The 22,422-nt window shown below is 41.7% G+C and overlaps 1 protein-coding gene across 1 annotated transcript in view; it reads right to left on the reverse strand.

Annotated features, from left to right (window-relative positions):
• The window catches only part of ano1a (anoctamin 1, calcium activated chloride channel a), a 278,021-nt gene that overhangs the window by 86,531 nt on the left and 169,068 nt on the right, over window positions 1-22,422 (reverse strand). The window contains exons 9-11 of the mRNA XM_034183761.1: window positions 16,798-16,833; window positions 6,694-6,758; window positions 4,957-5,091 (exon numbers count right to left, since the gene is read on the reverse strand). Of these exons, the coding sequence (XP_034039652.1) occupies window positions 4,957-5,091; window positions 6,694-6,758; window positions 16,798-16,833 (236 nt within the window). The remainder of the gene's footprint in view (window positions 1-4,956; window positions 5,092-6,693; window positions 6,759-16,797; window positions 16,834-22,422) is intronic.

Genomic DNA, 22,422 nt, shown 5'->3' on the forward strand with positions numbered 1-22,422 from the left:
ATTGTCTCCACAGACACCCATATTCATCCAGCCGAATTCAGATCGCTCCAGTTTTTCAGAAGAACTTTGTGACTGCATGCGTAGTTGGGCTCTGTGCCATGGAGTGGCGCAGAGAGGAGGAGGAGGAGGACAGAGCCAGATGTGTGGCTTCATGCGGGTCTCATCTCGTGCATTTTCCCAAACATCAGGCACATGCAGCAGGTGGAACACCTGCAGGAGCGCGCTGAAGAGCACTGAAATTAGACTTTTAGCCGACTTGGTGTCAACAATCAAACTGACTGCGGTGCAGCAGGGTTTAATTGTGCGCACGCTTCTTCCTCTGCCGGACTGGAGGAGGTGCAGAGATGTCTGGCTGCACGTGAGTCTCCTCTGGTTCAGACTCCTTCTCCCGCTCATCGGTTACAACAGCAGGTGGAACACCTGCAGGAGCATCCTGAGGAGCTTCAGCAGGAACTGTGGAATGACATTTGGAGCCCAGTTTAATTGTGCGCACGTGACAGAAAACTGATTCGTCGTGGCGCGCAGTGAAATGTGACGCCGCGTTACAAGTCGTGTCAAAACTTGACAGTTTCCGTGTCACTTCGTAATAACGCGTGACAGTTTGGGCTCCAGGAACCATCACAGGAACCACTACAAACGTTGTCACGTTCTATTAAGGATCAGTACTCATCAAGACGGATCAATACGCTCAGCTGCGACCTCCACGACGTGAGACAAAATGAGGGTGGTGTGTGACATTCGTGGCAGATTTTTTGACAGGCAAAAACATGCTCCACGAATATCAAGAATATCACACACCAACACGCACTATTAAGAAACCTGTTCAGATGCGTTAAGTCACATTAAGAATGTCAAGAATGTGTCACGAATGACAGAAAAATGACATTCGTGACTTGTCGTCGTTATGTGTAAACGCAGCATTAACACTCTCCCCAAGTGAGTCGTGCTACATGATCTGCCTTTTGCTTGGTGGACTTGACGAATCCCAGGAACTCCAGCTCTGACACTGCTTGAATAAATCGAGCATGCTTTAATTCGTCCACCTTGCCATAATCGCAGGACTCAGGATCCATGCCCTCTGCCGCACTGACAAGCGCAACCCTCAACCTATCAAATCGCTTGAACAGACACATGCCATATCCGTTTGTTTTAAAATGAATTACTTTAGTTAATTAATTTGGTTTATTTGTTAAATACGTGATATTATTGAATAACTAATATTTTGCTATATTTTCCAGTATTTCTTTTTCTTTTTCTTTTTGATAACTCTCACATCCGAGGGGGCAGGGTTGATGACGTGAGGGGGCGTCGCCCCCAAACGCCCCCTCGTGGCGCCGGGTCTGCCACTCCATGCAGCCTCAACCTCCTTAAAAAATACAGCCTCTGCTGCAACCGTGAGCAGAGAGAGTCAATGTGAGCCGTCCAGGAGAGAGCACTGTCCATGTGGACCCAAGATATCTGTAGGAGTCCACTTGCTGGATGATCACTTTATCTATGTGGACAGGTTCATGCTCACATACATGCCGAGGGTCAAAAACAATTTCTTGTGTTTTTGTTGGATTAATCACAAGAAAGTTCCTTTCACACCATTTTGTAAAACTGTCAATTTCATTGTGATATAAGGATGTGTCCGTATCCTTAGATAAAAGACTCACAATGGCAGTGTCATCTGCATATTTCAAAATGCTATTATTTTGATGTGTGCTTTTACAATCATTTGTATAAATGGTGAAAAGCACTGGCGATGACACACTGCCTTGTGGAAGCCTGGTGTTGCTGTGTCTGACGTCTGATAATGTCCCATTGATCTTAACGCGTTGAGTTCTGTTATTTAAAAAAGCATAAAATCATTTTATTAAAAAAGCACTGACTCCCATTGCAGACAGTTTCTCTAAAAGCAGATGTGTTTGTACTGTATTGACAACACAGTACAAACAAGATACAAACAAGAAATGATTCTAAAGCATATAACATCATTCATAAACTGCTGACGTGCTCTCATATTTGTGATCATGAGTGATAAAGTCACAGAGAAATTTCATATGTAGTAGTATGTTCAAATACTGTCCATGCAGCATTGAACTTGTCCAGTTACCTTTTTTGTATGGATAAGCTGGAAGGAGAGTTATTCAAAATGTGTTTCGTTACTTGTCTTTTAATGGGTATCATGATAAAATCAAGTTTATTATAAATATCATCTAATTTTAGTGCTCACACTGATCTCACACACACACAGCGATGCTTGAAAGTTGGCCTTTGTTTCTCCCAGCTCCCTGAACTCACCACAGTTATGCAACCTGTCATGGATCGGTCCCACAGGTTTGTGGGTCACTCGTGGACTATGTGTTCCTTTATAATATTACCCTGACTCAGTTACAATTGAACTCTGTCAAACTGGTTTCGAGCTCTGTGTTTTGGCCTCTTTGTTTGAATGCCTGTTTTGTATTTGATCCCTCCTTTTGTTAATTTAATTAGTCTTTTATTACACTGGTCAAATTTTTTTCTTTCACGGACTTTAAAAACTGATTTAGGGTAATTTTGGGGCGCTGAATCCAATTCTGAGCTCACATTTCCTCTATCACCTTACATTTTTTTTTGCAATCTGCATCCTCTGTATTGATGGATTACACAAAAGTTGCTCATTCACTCACGAGTTTGATGCCACTAATCCTGCACAAAAGCAGCTTCAAAGGCATAGTTTTTAAACCAGGTTCACGAAATGTGAACAAAGAGCCATTATACTGTTTATGGCGCTGAAGAGGTGTGCGAAACTGGAGCTTTTGCTTCAATGCTTGATACGAGAAATACGTTTTCATATGTGAAAAATATGATGTGATTGTCAAAAACAAACACCAGATTCAGATTCAAATGACCCAAAATCCATTGAAAAACTCCATGCAAGAAAAATCATGTTGACCAGTGTAATACACCTGTAGTTTTAAAAATATATTTAGACACGTCATAACTGCCCTGTCCAAATTTGTCACAGAAAAAAGAAAGCATTTATCCAAAAATCAGTGGTCAAAGTGACACATTTACACAAATCTCTAGTACTATACTGCAGAATCTTGGCATGCTGGTGCTGTGTTTGAGTATTTCTATTTTTTGCTACTTTATACTTCTTGACAAAATCTGCTGGAGATTTTTTGTTGGAGATTTTTTCCAAATCTCCAGCCTCCCACCATGTCCAACAGGTTCTACAGTGTCTCCTAGAAAACCGTTTACTTGTAAAAGCAGAAGAGTGTGTGTTCCAGCAATCATCAGTCACATTCCTAGGCTACATTTCCCTAAAAGAAAAATTCAAACGAGACCCAGATAAAGTCAGCACAGTCACCAAATCTCCAGTCCCCACCAACATCAACAGCTCCAACACTTTCTAGGGTTTGCTATTTTCTATCTCAGATTGATCCACAAGGACAGTCAAGTCACTGCACCAAACTCACCTCACTGACGTCACCATTCCTATGGACTTCTACTACCGATCAGGCCTTCCAGAAACTCAAACACCCTTTTTCCTCATCCAACTAGACCATGACCGCCAGTTCACAGTTGAAGTTGATGCCTCTTACTTTGGAATTAGGGTCTTCCATTCACAACAATCTGACACAGACCACAAACAACACCCTTGTGCTTATTTTCTCATCATCTGATACCTGCTGAGTGCAACTATGATGTTGGCAACAGAGAGCTTCTGGTGGTCAAAGAGACATTGGAAGATTGGAGGCACTGGTTGGAAGGCACAGTCATTCCCTTCATCATCCTGGACTGACCACTGGAACTTAGAATATATTCAATCAGCCAAAAGGCTCAGCTTGTGATAAAGCCGGTCTCCTAAACTCCTTTGTGCCCTCCTGCTGATGCCCCCTCCCTCCTGCTTGTGGATGGTCATCCTTCCTACACTGCTCATCAGCTGCTTGACATGCAGCATCAGGGTCAGGGTTTCCAGTACTTGGTAGACTGGGAGGTTTATGGACCTCAAATTTATATGCCCTACCTTCCTCACTGGCTCAGTGGGTGATTTGTTTGTTTGACATGCAAGAGGTTCAGGGTTCAATCCCTGCTTGTGCCATAATCTTACTAATTTGGAAAATCGGGAATCAACATTCTTACAGGAATTCCTCAACTCGTATACTGACACATGTAGATTCTCAGATTCCAACTTGCTCAAAAGCTGAGTGGGTAATTTGTTAATCCGGCATTTCAAGGTTCAGTTTCTGCTCATGCCAGTGTGTTTGGAAAGTCTTCCTTTTCTTTGGTCTTATGCTGAGATCTCCTGTTGTACCACAATTCATGAATTGTTCAACAATGGGTACAGTTGTTCAAGTCAGAGTTGCACTGAAATGTTTATTGATGTCAAAGTTAATTGTTCTTTGGGATTATTTTTCAGCATTTCATCTGTGTTGTTTTTCATTTGTGTATGAAAAAATAAAATAACTGGCCCTCTGTGTATTCTATATTATTGCAGTGTTGATGATATTATATGGCGCACTATCACACCGGTAATAACTACGATACCGGTGTACCGCCCACCTCTGCTGTATACTTATGTACATAGTATATGTGAAAATGTTGCCTCAGAACAGCACAGAACTATAGCTGTGGCTAGCATTTGCATATGTGGACTCACATTAGCAGTAGCATGTACTGTCATGCTAACCTTGATTAACACTAATGATTAGCAGCTAGCATGAAGGTTTTGGGATTCAAAACAACTTTTATCTCAGCCAGTACGTCACTTTGTTGTGAAAAAAGAAAAAAAAAACACTGAAAGGAGAATAAATATTTGCTTTGTACCAACAAACACCCACACATGCAATCTTGGAGGTGTTTGTGCCTCTAAAATATGATGCAGTGTATCTGATAGTAATCAGTATTTCTGAAACATTTTCTGAGAATCAGTTGATTACTTGTGAAAAAGTAATTCGAAAGGACTAAGATAAGAGATGGTGTGTGTACCTGGGAATATTATCATCCACGGTGGCACAGCCGTACAGGAAAACAATAACACCCACAATCGCTGCAGGGATCAGCATCTGTGTGTAGACTCCTAACCAGGCAAAGTACAGCCCAACCTTTTCTCCAAAGTACTTCCTGTGAGAGGACACACTGTTAAAAATGGACATATGTGCATTATTACACACACCATACAGTAAACCAGCTTAAGACGGCACTTTGTCAGTATTAAACCAGCAATGCGAGTAATGGACTCGGCTATCACTACTATCTTGGTGCTGCTGGATCTTAGTGCTGCATTTAATACCATGGATCATCATATTTTACTTGATAGGCTGGAGAATCATTTTGGGATTATTGGAACTGCCCTTGCATCATTGACGTCATACCTGTCCACTCATTCTTACTGTGTGTTGTGCAATGGCACTTCCTCTGATCTTAGGGACATGAACTTTGGGGTTCCGCAAGGATCTGTTTTAGGCCCCCTGCTTTTTTCCCTTTATGTAGCACCCCTTGGGAATATACTGCAGTGTTTTGGGATTGCCTTTCATTGCTATGCTGATGACACCCAATTGTGCATGCTGATAACTGCTGGCAATCTCATTCACATAAAATCTTTGGAAGATTGCCTTGCATCAGTGAGAAGATGGATGTCTAGTAACTTCCTACTTTTAAATTCTGATAAGACTAAAGTTATGGTTCTTGGTCTAGCGAGGTATCGGCATCAATTTGATCAGCTAGCGCTTATCTTAGGTTCATGTGTTATACATCATATGGATAAAGTGAGGAATCTTGGGGTAATTTTTGATCCTACGTTGTCTTTTGACCTCCACATTAGAGACATTACGAGGACTGCTTTCTTCCATTTGCAAAATATAGGGACGATTCGTCCCATCCTGTCTATGGCTGATGCTGAGACTTTGATTCATGCATTTGTCTCATCTTGATTGGACTATTGTAATGCTGTATTTTCTGGTTTACCGCAGTCCAGTATTAGAGGTCTTCAACTGGTTCAAAATGCTGCTGCCAGACTTTTGACACAAAGCAGAAAATTTGACCACATTACGCCCATTTTGGCATCCCTACACTGGCATCCAGTTGCTGCAAGATCGTATTTTAAGGTGCTGTTATGAGTTCATAAAATTGTTCATCAACTTGCAACTCCCTATGTGGCTGACCTGGTAAGCCTCTATGTACCAGCTCCGGCCCTGCATTCGCAGGGTGCAGGAATTTTATTTGTTTCCAGGGTGAATAAAAAGTGTGCTGATCACAGAGCTTTCTCCTACTGTGCCCCAGCTTTGTGGAACGATCTCCCGAGACTTTTAAAACACGTTTAAAGACTCATTTATTTTCTTTGTTTTATCATTAGTCTTATGATGTGTTTTTATTCTTGTATTCTTTTATGGTTTTGTCTTTTTATTGTATTTTTAAATTTTTAATTCAGTTTTTCTGTTTTTATTATGCTGTGTGAAGCACACTGAGGCGTTCTCATCGTGAATTGGTGCTATATAAATTAATAAATTTGAATTTGAATTTGAATTAAAACCACAATCTGCAGAGGCCTCCTGAATACAATGTGAGAACCATGCGATTGCTTCTCGAAGACCAATGGAGAATCATCGTTCTTTGTGGTCTGCAGGCTGGCGAGGGCAGTTAATGATGTGAGTGAGCAGTGGCCCTGACAGACTGGAGAAACATTTCCCCAGTTCAGTCTGTAGGCTGGGACAGGAGAAATCTGACCTGATGAGACCGATGGGCTGATATTTGTAGAAGATGCTGTAGCTGGCCCATTCCTCGTACAGCAGCTGTCGACACAAACAACAGGGGGATTAAGAAACATTTCCTCAACCCGAGGGAAATAATCAGCACTTGAACTTTCACTTGGTGCTGATGTGGACCATGCGTGTGAACTGTGCATACGCAAGGCTGAGCCACATGTCAACAGCAGGGGTGCCGAACTTGTCTGAACAGAACAGTCTGATCAGAGCGAGCACAATGGGTGAAAAGCACTTTCTGGTGCACCACTTGTTCGACACAGAGTCGTTCTAGTGACACCAAAAGATCTGTTAAAGAGAGCTGGTGTCATGACGAGGTGATCTACCTGTCGAGATGAGCTCCACCGCGCAACTGCGCATATGCATGCACATGCGCAACTCTCTCAACCTGGACTTCAACACCTCTCCCCATTGAGTTTACCTACCTCTCTTTACCGTGCAACTGCGCATGCGTATCTCCCCGTAGCAATGAGCCCCCCGTCATCTAATGACAATATTCTGATTTAAAGACAGCGTGTGTACATGCAAGTCTTGACTTTTGAAAACTGAAAAGATACATTACTGTATTTTTATGTGAAGACAAAAGTTTTTACTTTTCTTCAGTGGGTGAGCACAACTTGATGGATGAGGTGTGCATGTGCAGTTGCGCGGTGGAGCTCATCTCGAAAGGACACGTTCACCAGCCTAGATGAGCTCCACGACCGAAGAAAACCCACAGAAGTTTTGTCTTTACATAAATTTTTATTTGAAAGTTTAATTTGTAAGTTTTATTTGGACAAACAAAACAAGTAATCAAAAGAACGACAACATAGAAAAGCAACATAACGAAAACAAAACAACATCAACATAATGTGTCCAAAAGGGAGTAGGAAGAAGTATGTGTTTTTTCAGTCCTACCCCTTGTCCTATCTAAGTCCTTTGATCATCATTTGATTTCAAAATACTCTATCAAACAAATTTGCAACTAATGTAATACTAAAAACAATAGTAACGATAATAGTAACCACAATAACAATAACAACAACAATAATAATACCAAACAATTTACATTCACAATACGAGGGTAGGCTGAAAAGTTCTAAGGCTCACCAAGAAGGAGAAATGCCATTTCAATAAAACTTGGCATGCATTAAGTTCAACTCTTCTGATGACTGTGTTATTTTCTTCCAGGTTGTGAGGTAGTTTGTGGTTCATAGCCAAGTTTGAAAGTTCGTGGTAGAGGGAAACAACAAAAATGGACAAAATCTGGCATTGCGGTGTGATTAAGTACCTGCTTAAGAAGGGGTTAAAGCCCAAGGACATTCATGCAGATATGATTGCTACATTAGGGGATGAAGCTCCCTCCATATCTACAGTGCAGAAGTGGGCAGCTGAATTTAAGAGGGGCAGAGAGAGCCTTGAAGATGACCCAAGGTCTGGGCGGCCTGCAACAGCCACAACCCAGAAAAACATTGACCTTGTTCATGAAATAGTGATGGACGACAGACGATCGACGATTAATCAGCTAGCAGATGCTGTGGGAATATCCCATGAGAGAACTGAACACATTCTGCATGAAGAATTTGGAATGTTAAAGGTGTCAGCTCGGTGGATGCCACATCTTCTGACGCCTGATCAGAAACGCACCAGGCTAGTCATGTTGAAGGCAAACGTGGCGCAATTTGAAGAGGATCCAGCCAATTACATGGAACGTTTTCTTACCCAGGATGAGTGTTGGGTTCAACACTTTGAACCAGAGACAAAAAAACAATCAATGCAGTGGAAACACCCAAGGTCACAACCTCCAAAGAAGACCAAGATCGTTTCATCTGCGGGGAAGGTCATGGTTTCAGTGTTCTGGGATGCCAAGGGCATTGTGTTCATGGACTATCTTGAAAAGGGACAAACCATAAATGGACAGTACTATTCTAACGTACTGAGACAGTTACGTGAGGCTATCAAAAAGAAGCGACCAGGAAAGCTGACAAAAGAGGTGCTGTGCCATCAAGACAATGCCCCAGCTCACAAGTCAACAGTGGCCATGGCCACTATCCAAGAGTGTAGATTCTAACTGGTAGATCACCCACCATACTCCCTGACTTGGCACCCTCGGACTTTCATCTGTTCCCAAACCTGAAAAAAAACTTGGCTGGGAAGCACTATCGGAGCAATGATGAGGTGATGGCTGCCGTTGAGGACTATTTTGACTCTCAAGATGAAAGCTTCTATGCCAAGGGAATCAAAGCACTCAAGCACTGCTGGAAGAAGTGTGTGGAGTTACAGGGAGACTATGTAGAAAAATAACCCTGAATTTGTTCAATTCGACAACTGCATCATAGTCAGCCTTAGAACTTTTCAGCCTACCCTCGTACAGCAGCACAAAGCAATTTTTCTTCATCAGTCAGATATCTAGAGAACATCATTTCTTTATATTGATATTTAAACTGACTAATATGTGGATATTGCTTGAGTTCCTCTGTCAGTTTATTCTATATTTTAGGGCCACAAATGGAGACACAGAAACCTTTCCTGGTTGTCTGAGCACCAGCAATTTTAAAATAACACAAGCCCCTAGATTATATTTTCCCTCTCTCTCTCCATGAAAAATTCTTCAATTCTAAAGGGTAGTTGTTTATTTTTCACTTTATACATTAATTGAACAGTCTTAAACACAATCGTATCATGGAGTTTTAATATTTTATTTATAATGAACAATGGATTGGTGTGGTCTCAGTAACCAACCTGCATTGTGAATCATTCTTAATACTCTTTTGAAGATCGAATAATGGTTGCAACGTAGTTTTATCATTTTTGCCCCAAGCTTCAGCACAGTAAGTCAAGTAGGTAAATGGACTGCATTTATATAGCGCTTTTCTATCTGCATCAGATGCTCAAAGCGCATTACAATTAGGCACATTCACCCTGATGTCAGTGTGCTGCCATACAAGGTGCTTGCTATACACCGGGAGCAATAGGGCAGATCTTAAAAAGGGCCCTTAGTGATATTCCAGTCAGGCGGGGGATTTGAATTGAGGATCTTCTGGTGTCAAGCCCAACACCTTAACAACTAGACCATCACCTCCCCCGCGATAGTAGGGGGAGTAGGGTGCAACCAATGAACAATACAGAGTATGTAGTGCTTTGCAATCAAGAACATGTTTTGCTTTTTCGTATTTTGCACTTCATAATGCACCACACATTTTCAATGGGCGACAGGTCTGGACTGCAGACAGGCCAGTCTAGTACCTGCACTCTTTTACTATGAAGCCATGCTGTTGTAACATGTGCAGAATGTGGCTTGGCATTGTCTTGCTGAAACAAGCAGGGATGTCCCTGAAAAAGACATTGCTTGAATGGCAGAATATGTTGCTCCAAAACCTGGATGTACCTTTCAGCATTGATGGTGCCATCACAGATGTGTTAGTGCCCATGCCATGAGCACTAACACACCCCCATACCATCACAGATGCTGGCTTTTGAACTTAGCGCTGGTAACAATCTGGATGGTCTTTTTCCTCTTTTATCCGGAGGACACGACGTCCATGATTTCTAAAAACAATTTAAAATGTGGACTCATCAGACCACAGCACACTTTTCCACTTTGCGTCTGTCCATTTCAAATGAGCTCGGGCCTACATAAGGCGGCAGCATTTCTGGATGTTGTTGATGCATGGCTTTCGCTTTGCATGGTAGAGTTTTAACTTATACTTGTAGATGTAGCGACTGTGTTAACTGACAATGGTTTTCTAAAGTGTTCCTGCGCCCACGCGGTAAGATCCTTTACACAATTGATGTTGGTTTTTAACACAGTGCCGCCTGAGGGATTGAAGGTCATGGGCATTCATTGTTGGTTTTCGGCCTTGCCGCTTACGTGTAGAAAGTTCTCCAGATTTTCTGAATCTTCTGATTATATTGTGGACTGTAGATGATGGAATCCCTAAATTCTTTGCAACTGACGTTGATAGACATTGTTCTTAAACTGTTGGAATATTTTTTTCACACAGCTGTTCACACTTACGTGTTTCCAATTAGTTGTTCTTCGAGCATTCATCAACCTTCCCAGTCTTTTGTTGCTCCGTCCCAACTTTTTTGAAATGTGTTGCAGGCATCCATTTCAAAATGAGCAAATATTTGCAAAAAAACAACAAAGTCTATCAGTTTGAACATTAAATATCTTGTCTTTGTGGTGTATTCAACTGAATCTAGGTTGAAGAGGATTTGCAAATCATTGTGTTCTGTTCTTATTTACATTTTACACAATGTCCCATCTTCATTGGAATTGGGGTTATATGTGAAACTCTGTATCTATGCATTGTCATTATTCACAACATACTGCTTTTTACTTCCAGATTATAAAGTGTTGGACTCATCCTGCACTCTGGAGAGTATGCATTGCATTTATCACGGCAGATATAGTTAACCCTGCCCTTCATGTGTCACTGTTAGCCTGTGCGTCTTACAGATATCCTCAGTTAGACATGTGGATTTGTTATTTAATTTTCCAAAGTGCTTCAGAGGGTGCGGCTCAGGCCTGTCTGTTATTGTGGCACCCAAACGTTTGACTGCAGTTTCGCTCTGCAAACGCTGCAGATCTTACAGTGAAAGAGTGAAAGACAGTTTAATTCATTCAGTAGTGTCTGGCCAAACAACAGCAGGAGGGGAGCAATCATCCACAAATGGTCCAAATCAAATCAAGCATTCTCTCTTGAGCAGGCATCCTGACAGGAGCTCCGACTTCAGCTTCACTCTTTAAGCTGCACTTGTCAGAAAAACCTCTCTGCGTCTCCAGTGCTTATAAATTGGATGTGTGCTGAAATTGAACTTGAGGGAACCATTCTCCACATCCACCTCTCTTTTCTTCCTTTTTTTGTGGACTATTAACTTTATACGAGCTGTATTGAATTTTAATCAGTATTTCTATGCCAACAAAGTCAGCCATTTGGCCATTCCATGTGAAACTCTGTAAGCAACTCTCATTTAATTAAAAATACAATCATTCCCAAGCTCATGCGTCCATTAATATTAAACCGAGTGCTTGCAGTGGTAAGCTCATGCACATGCACATGCACAAGGTGGAGCACATTTATCTGCAGAAGCCTTCAGTGCGGTTTAATCTCTGTATTTTTCCTCACACGGCTGACTTGGCTCTGCCCAGAACAGAGCACATAAATCACTGTGAGCACATTCACATGCCAACATAGTGACAGGCAGAGAGGAACAGAGCCAGGTGACAAAATAATGACTTTTCATTGCAGGACACAGCAAGCACAGTCTTTAGGTCAAAGAGAGAAAACACATAGTAAATGACCACATCAAGCACAAAACATACACGCTTTCTATAATAGAATACAAATAAATCATCACTATAACAGTCAAGAGAGGACTTTTTCAAATGTCAGAATATCTCATAGATTTATAAACGCAATCACTGCAAAAAAAAACATGGTGCAGCATATTTGTACATCCATGTGCACACCGGCAAGCCTAAATCAGTTTTATGTTATGTTTCTATTAATATTTCAGCAACACAATGTCACAGACGGACTTCTGCAAAGGTTCAGAATGAATGTTGAACTATGAATGTTGTAATTGCGATGTAAATAAGCACAGATAGGGGGTGTCATCACAGCAATAAATGTGCAATAATAGAAAATAATAACAGAAATCCACATGAATTATACACAAAAAGGTACACCTGACTAGACCTGTATGACTTCTGGGCTCTGCCCAAATGCACAACTCTTCATATAACCAAAAAGTACTTTGAAATAAACCAAAATATTTATGAACAAATCTTTCTTCCTAGAGGAGGTTTTTGGTAAATAAAGTGTATCTGAGCACAAACAGCTCAACAATCAGCAAATGTAAGGGCCCCTTCACACATAGTGGGAATAAGTACAGTTGTATGCAAAAGGTTGGGCACCCCTGATGATTTCCATGATTTTCCTTTATAGATCATTGGTTGTTTGGATCAGCAATTTATGTTAAATGTATCATATAGCAGACAAACACAGTGATATTTGAGAAATGAAATGAAGTTTCTAGGATTTACAGAAAGTGTGCAATAATTCTTTAAACAAAATTGGCAGGTGCAAAAATTTGGGCACCCCAACAGAAAAAAATACATCAATATTTAGTAGATCTTTTTGCAGAAATAACAGCATCTAAACAATTCTGGTTGAAGGTATTTTGGACCATTCCACATTACAAAACATCTCCAGTTCAGTCAGGTTTGTTGGTTTTCGAGCATGGACAACCCCCTTAAAATCACACCACAGATTTTCAATAATATTCAGGTCTGGGGACTGAGATGGCCATTCCAGAATGTTGTACTTGTTCCTTTGCATGAATGCCTCAGTAGATTTTGAGCAGTGTTTAGGGTCACTGTCTTGTTGAAAGATCCAGCTCTGGTGCAACTTCAGCTTTGTCACTGATTCATGAACACTGTTCTCAAGAATCTGCTGATATTGACTGGAATCCATGTGACCCTCAACTTTAACAAGATTCCCAGTACCTGCACTGGCCACACAGCCACACAGCATGATGGAACCACCTCCAAATTTTACTCTTGGTAGCAAGTGTTTTTCTTTGAATGCTGTGTTCTTTTTTCAGCCATGCATACCACCCCTTGTTATGTCCAAATAAGTCAATTTTAGTTTCATCAGTCCACAGCACCTTATTCCAAAATGAAGCTGGCTTGTCCAGATGTGCTTTAGCACATCTCAAGCGACACTGTTTGTGGCGTGTACGCAGAAAAGGCTTCCTCTGCATTACAACATCATACAGCATCTCCTTGTGCAAAGTGCACTGAAACATTTGTAAATGGCCACCTTAAAAACCCTTTCACATGATTGGATTGACCTGTGTAAGGAAGTCAAGAGTCAATGAGCTTACCAAACCAATTTTGTGTTCCAATAATTAGTGCTAAATGTATTCAAATCAATAAAATGACAAAGGTGCCCAAATTTATGCACCTACACAGTTTTGTTTAAATAATTATTGCACACTTTCTGTAAATACTAGAAACTTTCACTTCTCAAATATCAGTGTGCTCGTCGTCTGCTGTATGTATATTTAACTGAAATTTGTGATCCAGACAACAACCAATGATTTATAAAGGAAAATCATGAAAATTATCAGGGGTGCCCAAACTTTTCCATACAACTGTACAACTCAGGGCGATTCACAGCGAAACAGCTCGAATGAGTGAACCACGAAACATCGCGCCAACGGGCAGGCGTGCACAATCCTGGTGCAATGGTTTCTGCATGCAACGGTGTCTTTCGAGCAGCTGCATCTGCTCGCACTATGTTCCATGGGGTGCACCACATCATGTCACTGATGTGGAGGAAAATAAAATAAAAAAACAGCTGTATAATTAGTGAATATCACTGGGTTGATATAAATAATACATAAAAGGGGACGCAATACAGAACCCCGCGGTTAAATTACCCTGGTTAAATAAAAAAAAAAAGCCACTTACAGGATTCAAGCCCACATGCTCTGATTACCACTGTGCTACAATCACTGTCTTCTAACAGGAGCGTGAAATGGCTAAAATCAACAAGCAGATACATGTATTTTCTAAAAAAAATAAAACAAAAAAAACTGTGATAACTTTGGTAGAGAAGCTTGAATCTTTGACCGGACTGGGTTGCTTGATGCGAGGACATTTTGCTTCTAATCCCAGAAGCGGCTATAAGAATACCTCCAAAACCTGGAAAAAGACAGGTTTTGGAGTACTACAGACGTGACAGGCAGGCGTACTACAGAGTGTACTCTGGGGACACCACTCCATGCATCTACGGAGAAATTGCTACAGGCAGATAAATGGTTGTGCGATGGGGTCTCTGGTATCCCCCATTGTGGCCAACCTGTACATGGTGCTAGTGGAGAAGAGAGCCATGGCATCATTCATGGGCTTCTCTCCCAGTGACAGGTTCAGATATGTCAATGACACCTGGGTTAAAATCAGGCAACAGGAAGTGGAGGCATTTAGAGAGCACATCAACTCGGTGAACTCCAATATCAAGTTCACATGTGAGGATGCCAGAAACAACCATTTAGCCTTCTTTGACTGTGGTGTTTGACGATTGGAGAGAACCGGCAGCTCCAGACAGGGGTTTACAGAAAACCCACTCACACTGACCAATATCTGCTCTTTGGATCAAACAATCCCCTTGAACACAAACTCGGGGTGATCAGGACTCTTCAACACAGAGCCCTACACGTGCCCACAACTACAGAGAGAAGGGCTAAAGAACAACAACATGTCCGGAAAGCCCTCACAGTATGTGGGTACCCACGATGGTCCCTGGATAAAGTGCAGAAGTCCCAAAGAACAAAGAGACCAGACAGACAGGAGACAGAGACAAGAAGAAGAGGAGTGTGTCTCCCTTATTTAGCAGGAGTAGGGGAAAAACTACAGCACAAAATCCCAGTTTACTTTAAACCTGTCAACACTTGAGACAGAAATTAGTTCACCCTAAGGACAGGATCCCTAGTTACAAACAAAGCAATGTAGTGTATTCTATCAGATGTCAAGAAAACTGTAACGAACACTACATAGGTGAGACAAGCAGCCGTTGCACAAAAGACTATACCAGCATCGTAGAGAGTGCGCCGGTGGACCAAACCACATGTTTGAAGACAACGAAGTTAAAATCTTAGCCAGAGAAAAGAAACAGTTTGAGAGAGGAGTGAAGGAAGCATTGTATGTAAAACAGTTGAAACCCAGCCTTAACCGGGGAGGGGGTCTGAGACATGCTTTGTACCCTGTTTATAATGGGGTACTCAGGTCAAAGCAGTTTCAATCTTTTCATGGTTCATGGTAATGAGCCATTCACATCATCAGGAGAGTCGTCAGGTGAGATGTCAGTCCCATCATTAGGAGGGACAGCTGCCCTGTCATTAGGAGGGTACTAACTAGTGCACAATAGGTGCTAAAGCAATTATTAGTCACTAGCCAATAGCAGTCTGCCTCTCAGTAGGAGGGGTCTGGTTAGGTTTAAACTCCAGCTTTGCTGGCTTCTGTTATTCTTCTCTACAAGAGTCAAGACAGAAGTCAGACTACCAGAGCAAGAAATTTAGGTGAGGAAGCTTCTGCGATTAGAAGCGAAATGTCCTCGCATCAAGTAACCCAGTCCAGTCGAAGATTCAAGCTTCTCTACTATGAAAACCTCCTGGATAACTGACAGCCTTCACAGAAACACTGTGATAACTGAACAAACAGCATTTGTTACAGTGTATTTCTGCTGATACATGACTGAAAGTGGTGTATTTGTCATACTATTGGCTTGTCCTGGTCCTGCCTGTCCTGGTGTGTGTGTGCTTGTGTGGAAACACGGAACGTGTGCTGCAGCTGTGATGTCCAGAACTGGAGATGTCACACCAGCTGTGGGCAGCCAGCCACGCCCCCTGTCCTGTCACTGTACAAACCAAGATGTCAACTGTGATCAGATGAGAGATGCCTCGCCCGTGGCAGGGTGTGTGAACCACACGCACACAGTCGTGGGGCACTTAGACAAATTTCACTGCCAGCTCAACAGTGATCGTCTGCTGACTGTTTTCATGTTAACAGTGTGAATGGCCACACATTTTCTAAGTGCCATGCGAGTGGTCTTAGATGTTTGTGTGTGTCAGCTGGAATTTGGTCGACACCTGCCATGAGAGGGTTCGATGGGCTCACACAGTGCACACATTGTCTTTCAACTGCTAGTGTGTGCAAACAGTTGTAGCATGAGGTGTATGAGGTGTTGGATGCAGCTACGATTTTACACATTTTGCATACCATTCCTGCTTCATGTGCACTTAATGTGCAATTCAACCAACTTTGCACTATGTGTGAAGGGGGCCCTATAGCAGGTGTGAGAAACAAGCACATGTGGATGTGGACCAGTATCAAGACAGACCTGAAGGACTACAGGGCAACACAGCAAGAAGATGACAGAACACTTCTACTGAAAACACCTCTGCAACTACTAACACTACTGCTTCTGTACTACTACTCGTACATACAAGGTGAGGTCAAATTTGTGTGTATGACTGAATCTGCTGTTGGACTGACACAAGTGTGGTACTGAACTCTTACCTTCCTGTCGTTGGATTCTGTCCCCTTGATGTCTCCCTGTCAATCACAAACATAAACCTTCAGCATACTCAGCTTCTGTTCCATTTTGGATGAACATACTCTACAGTCTGTACGTTACCACAAAGTGAGAATTTATTTGTGGAAGTCTGGGGTTAGGTTCAGTCCCAAACTCTATGTTAAATGGATCATATTGTACAAGTGGCCTCATTTTTTAAAGTGCATATCTCTGGTAAATGAAATGTCAAATGAGCTGACTGTTCTGAATAAATAATTATGAAAATATTGAAGTATTGTGTTTTATTTTTGGTGCCAGATGCCCTGAGATATTAAGTCATAAACACAGGTAAATTAGCATGAATCAATCTGCTAATAAATGGTCAGATTTGATAGTCTGCTGGGAAGGTTGACTTTGGTGACATTACTTTAGTGACCGCCCCCTCAGAGGAGTTAACCATTGTCATTGAAATGAATGTGAAAGCCCAAATTTTTTGCAGCTCGAAAGCTGTTTTTCTTTTGTGTGAACTTTGACAGTAAATAGGTCAAAATGGTGAAGAAGTGTGTTTTGGGAGGATGCAGCAACGGCACTCGTGTTGTTTAGAAGGTGGACAGTTTTCCCACCGATAAGAGTTTGAGGAGCAAAGTGGGAGGTTTTATTTTTAAGTTCCTCTCAGACAGACTGTAGAAATGAAGCCAAGCACAGTGTGGGAATGGGCTTCAAGAAACAGGTATAACCATGGACTCTATCCTTTTCATTCATGTGTGCAGGAGAATTCTAATGAAGCCTGTTGCCTCTTCCGAAAGCGTGGAACCAGCCGAGCGTCACGCCATGCTAAGCTAAGCTACTGAGAGCTGGCTTGTCTGGTGAAGGAATGCACTTTACTGTGGACAAATGACAGCACCACACAGCTGAACAATAACTACATCTGCCAATAAGGATGCAAAAAAAAAAAAAAATCATTAACGTATATTTATTTGTCTGTCTGTCTGTTAGCAGGATTACATCAAAACTACTACATGGATTTTTATAAAATTTTCACCACAGATAGATATTAGACCCTGGAAGACCCCACTAAATGTTGGAGGTGATCCAGATCCGAATGTGTATTCTGAATCAAGATTTCTCTTTATATAGGCTTTGAATGATTACTTCAAAGCTGTTTCACTGATTCTCACCAAATTTGCACCACAGATAGATATTTGGGCCTGGAAGACTCCACTGAATTTTGGAGGTAAATCGGATCCAGATTGGCAGACGTCAGAAATCTCTGATTACTCTTGTTCTACCCGGCTCTGTGTGCAAACTCAGCAGCAGCAACACCGGCGACATGGCTTTCAGAGTACCGTATTTTCTGGACTATAAGCCGCTACTTTTTTCCCACACTTTGAAACATGCGGCTTATATTGAGGTGCGGCTTTTCTGTGTTTTTTTCTTCACCCGCCAGGGGGCGCTTTAGCAGAAAGTAAAAAAAAAAAAAAAATGAGAGGTTTGAAGTCAAAGTTGGAAATCAAAGAAGAAAGCACTAATTTTCATTTAGCACATGCAAGCAGCAGGCACAACGAAGGTTTTTTTTCAAACCCACACTCCCTCATCATGGAAACCACACGAAGAAGTTCATATGATGCCGCATTTAAGTTGAAGGCCATCGATCTGGCAGTAAAGGAAGGAAATAGAGCTGCTGCACGTAAGCTTGGTGCTGGAGACGGCAGCGGGAAGAACTCATTCAATGCCAAAAGACTAGAAAGGCTTTCAGAGGACATAAAAGCAGGTGGCCTGAACTTGAAAATGTTCTTGAGGACTGGGTTAACACTCAGAGAGCAGGTGGCCGAGGTGTATACACTGTGCAAATTCAGCTGAAAGCCAAATCAATCGCCCGCGAAATGAATATTGATGATTTTTAATGGAGGACCGTCCTGGTGTTTCAGATTCATGAGAAGAAAGAGCCTGTCCATCAGGGCGCGGACAACTCTCTGTCAGCAACTCCCCCCGGACTACCAGGAAAAAGTTGCAAATTTCCGACAGTTTGTTGAAGCAAAGATCGCGGAGAACGCCATAGGACCAGACAACATTATAAATATGGATGAAGTGCCATTGACATTTGATCTGCCTCTGACCAGGACTGTAAACAAGACAGGTGCATCATCCATTATGGTGAAAACCACCGGACACGAGAGGACACATTTCACCTGGAAAGAAGCTTCCCCCGATGGTAATTTTTAAGCGCAAAACTCTGCCAAAAGACCAACTCCCGAAGGACATTATGGTTAAAGTCAACCAGAAAGGATGGATGCTAGAAAGCCTAATGAAGGACTGGTTAACGGAGTGCTACGGAAAGCGCCCAGGAGGATTTTTTCACCGGAAAAAAGCGCTGCTTGTTTTGGACAGTATGACGGCCCACATCACCGATTCAGTGAAAGCAGTCATCAAGAGAACCAACTCGATTCCTGCTGTTGCAAAGTTTTTGCAACCCCTGGACATCAGTGTGAATCGAGCGTTTAAAGCAGCACTCCGTGGTGAATGGGAGGCTTGGATGACTTGCGGTGATAAATCCTTCACAAAAACTGGCTGCATGTGAAGGGCATCATTTTCTGATGTCTGGCAGTGGATCCTAACAGCGTGGAGCAGCGTGAAGGAATCTACCATCACCAATGGGTTCCGAAAGGCTGGACTGCTGTGTGAAGACGGCAGCACAGCTTCAGAGCCAGCTTCACCCCGGGATGACAGTGACACGGAGAGCAACACTTATATCGACACAGAAAAGGTATGTGACAAAGCTCTTCTGAGGCTGTTCAACTCCGACACTGAAGAAGATGACTTCAGTGGTTTCAGTGCGGAGGAGGACGATGAATAAACCAATCAATCATTTTTCTGTTTTGTTTGATCAGCACTTTTATGCTACAATCACCGTTTGGACAGTAATCAGTTCATTTATGTTCAGTTAAACTACGTAATCAGTTCAGTAGATATCAGCGGCTTTTAGCCTGGTGCAGCTTATATATGTACATTTCCATTTTTTTTTTAAACTTTGTGGGTGCGGCTTATACTGAGGTGCGCTCTATAGTCCGGAAAATACGGTATGTATTGTGATTATTATTAATTCTTATTGAGATGTGCGTATGTGAGTTATATTTTTTTCTGAGGTGAGATGGGCATATGTTGATGACAAAATACAATAATTTGACTTGAAAGCCAAATTAAAGCCATATTACATCTGTAGACAGAAAAAAGCAACCTGAACTGACTCTGTGTACTGGTGTAAGCATGACATGGACTGTACCTGGACACAGGCAGAGTGACTCTCATGCGGCTACAAGTCAGTTCCAGCCGTCACATAATGATTGTGGATAAAAATGGCTGTGAATCTGTTGTGCATTTTCCAGACACACTCTGGCTTTCGTTTTTTTTTTACTTTAGTTATCTATATCAGGCCCAGGACAATTTAAAGAGTTAGAACAAATGATTTATAATCCGGTATATAATTTTCAATCTGCTGTTTTCACGACTTGAATCCTCATGAAAACATGTATAAGTGTGCCAAAGGACAAAAGTCAGCTCTTTCTGGATTTCATTTGATACACAAACACACAGAGGCCACTCCCCTTTTATTTCATGGCTAAAGAGGGCTACAGTGAGTTACTTTCCCCTCCAAAAGTATTGGAATGATGAGATTAGCCCCAGCGCAACTTCAACTTTGTCACAGATTCATGAACATTGTTCTCAAGAATCTGCTGATATTGACTGGAATCCATGTGACCCTCAACCATAACAAGATTCCCAGTACTTGCACTGGCCACACAGCCACACAGCATGATATAAATAATTTATATTCTGGTATATAATTTTTAAAAGATAGTGCTGGCTGGAGTGAGATATGCCCTTTAATCACGACTATAGCTCTGCAGGTATAGTGTGCACATATCATCTTTCTAAATCTCAGTTGACATGAAAATTAAAAAGTAAATAAGTAATTCCCTTGGACTGCGCCATTGTTTTTCACTTGGTGTCGCCACAGGAGATCCAAGGTGGATCTGCATGTGGACGTTTTATGCCGGATGACCTTCCTGACACAACTCAACATTACACAGAGGAATGTGGCAGGGGTAATCTAATAAATTTCATTTACAGTATGTGGTACATTGTGATAAAACCTGCAAACTCTGTGGCACTGGCTGGTTTGTTTTATGATGCATTTCATTTCATCTTATTTTTCATTTGCACTTCACTATATGGCTTTTGACATGAATTACACATTAGCTGTGCACATTCTCACCACGTTTTTCTGTTATAAATACCAGTTCACATGTGGGAAAATGCACATGCATGGATTTTGATGTGTATACATCATTACTGCGTAATTGCATATAGTCCCTGGTCTCTAAGAAGCTGGCTGTTTCTATGCAAAATTTCCTTTCAAAAACAAATATTGTTAGTGGTTTTTAATCAGAAGAATGACCGGAGAAAATATTTTTTACTCATTACTTTCGGTACCAAATGTGTTTGTGCACTTTTGTGTAATACCACTTAACTGTGCACATGTGTCAAAACAGCAATTTAAATGGAGTTAATGTGTACAAAAATAATCAAAATATGTCTCTCATGAAATCATCCTAGATATCTTTCTGTGTTAATGGTACAGCTTCACAAGCAAGAGAACAAAGGGAAGCAACATTTTCTTCCACAAGAGAAAATTTAGAGTGATTTTTAATTGCTAAAATGACGAAGGAAAATGTTATTTCAACAGCGTATTTCAATAACAAATGTGTGTGTGCGTTAGTGTAATGCCACCTAACTGTGCATGTTGTGTCAAAGAATGACGTAAATCATCCTGGATATCTTTCTTTCTTTATGTTAAGGTTTCACAAACAAGGGAAGCAACACTTCCTTCCACATGAGTAAGGTGATGAAATTTACCTTTTCAGGACTTTATTGTCATTATTTACACATATGTCATTAATTCTATAATGAAATTGTATGTGCTATACTTACAGGGACTTTGCATTGCCTTTTGTCCACTCTGAACATGTAGCAGGGCCCTCCCTATGAGCACATTTGTACTGTGGAAGCAGTATTGGAAAGGTGCTCTGTAGTTACTGTCAGAGAGCCTCTCAATGTTTATGTTTGTTGTATTACGCGCCTCAATAGACCACCTTAAGAGCGGAGGTGCAATGTTTACCTGTACCACCTTAAGAGAGCGGTGGGTTGCACTGTGGGATAACACCAGCCAGAGAAGTTAAGTACCCAGAAGTCAGTTTCATTCTTTCACCAAAACTCCATTGTGCAGCGCCAGTGTGCGTCATTGTTGAATAACCACACACACACACACACACACACACTTGCACTCTGCCCCAGATACCCTTTTATGCCTGTAACTCACCTGTGCCTGCAACTGAACCCCTATCTCCTGTTATTGTGTCCTGACCGATGCCCCGGGGTACCATCACAAGTCAACCCTATACAGTCCTTTAAATCGAGTCTCCATAGCAGTTACTCTATAGGGCATAGTGAAGCACCGGTCAGGGATTTTAACACCCACACCCATCCAACCCCTCATGAGTACTAATTCGCACTGCCTATCCTGCAAAAATGTGCATTAATGAAGGACCCATCCACAAAAAAGAAGAAAACAA

Source organism: Thalassophryne amazonica, chromosome 2 (genome assembly GCF_902500255.1).
Source record: "Thalassophryne amazonica chromosome 2, fThaAma1.1, whole genome shotgun sequence".
NCBI classification, from domain to species: domain Eukaryota; kingdom Metazoa; phylum Chordata; class Actinopteri; order Batrachoidiformes; family Batrachoididae; genus Thalassophryne; species Thalassophryne amazonica.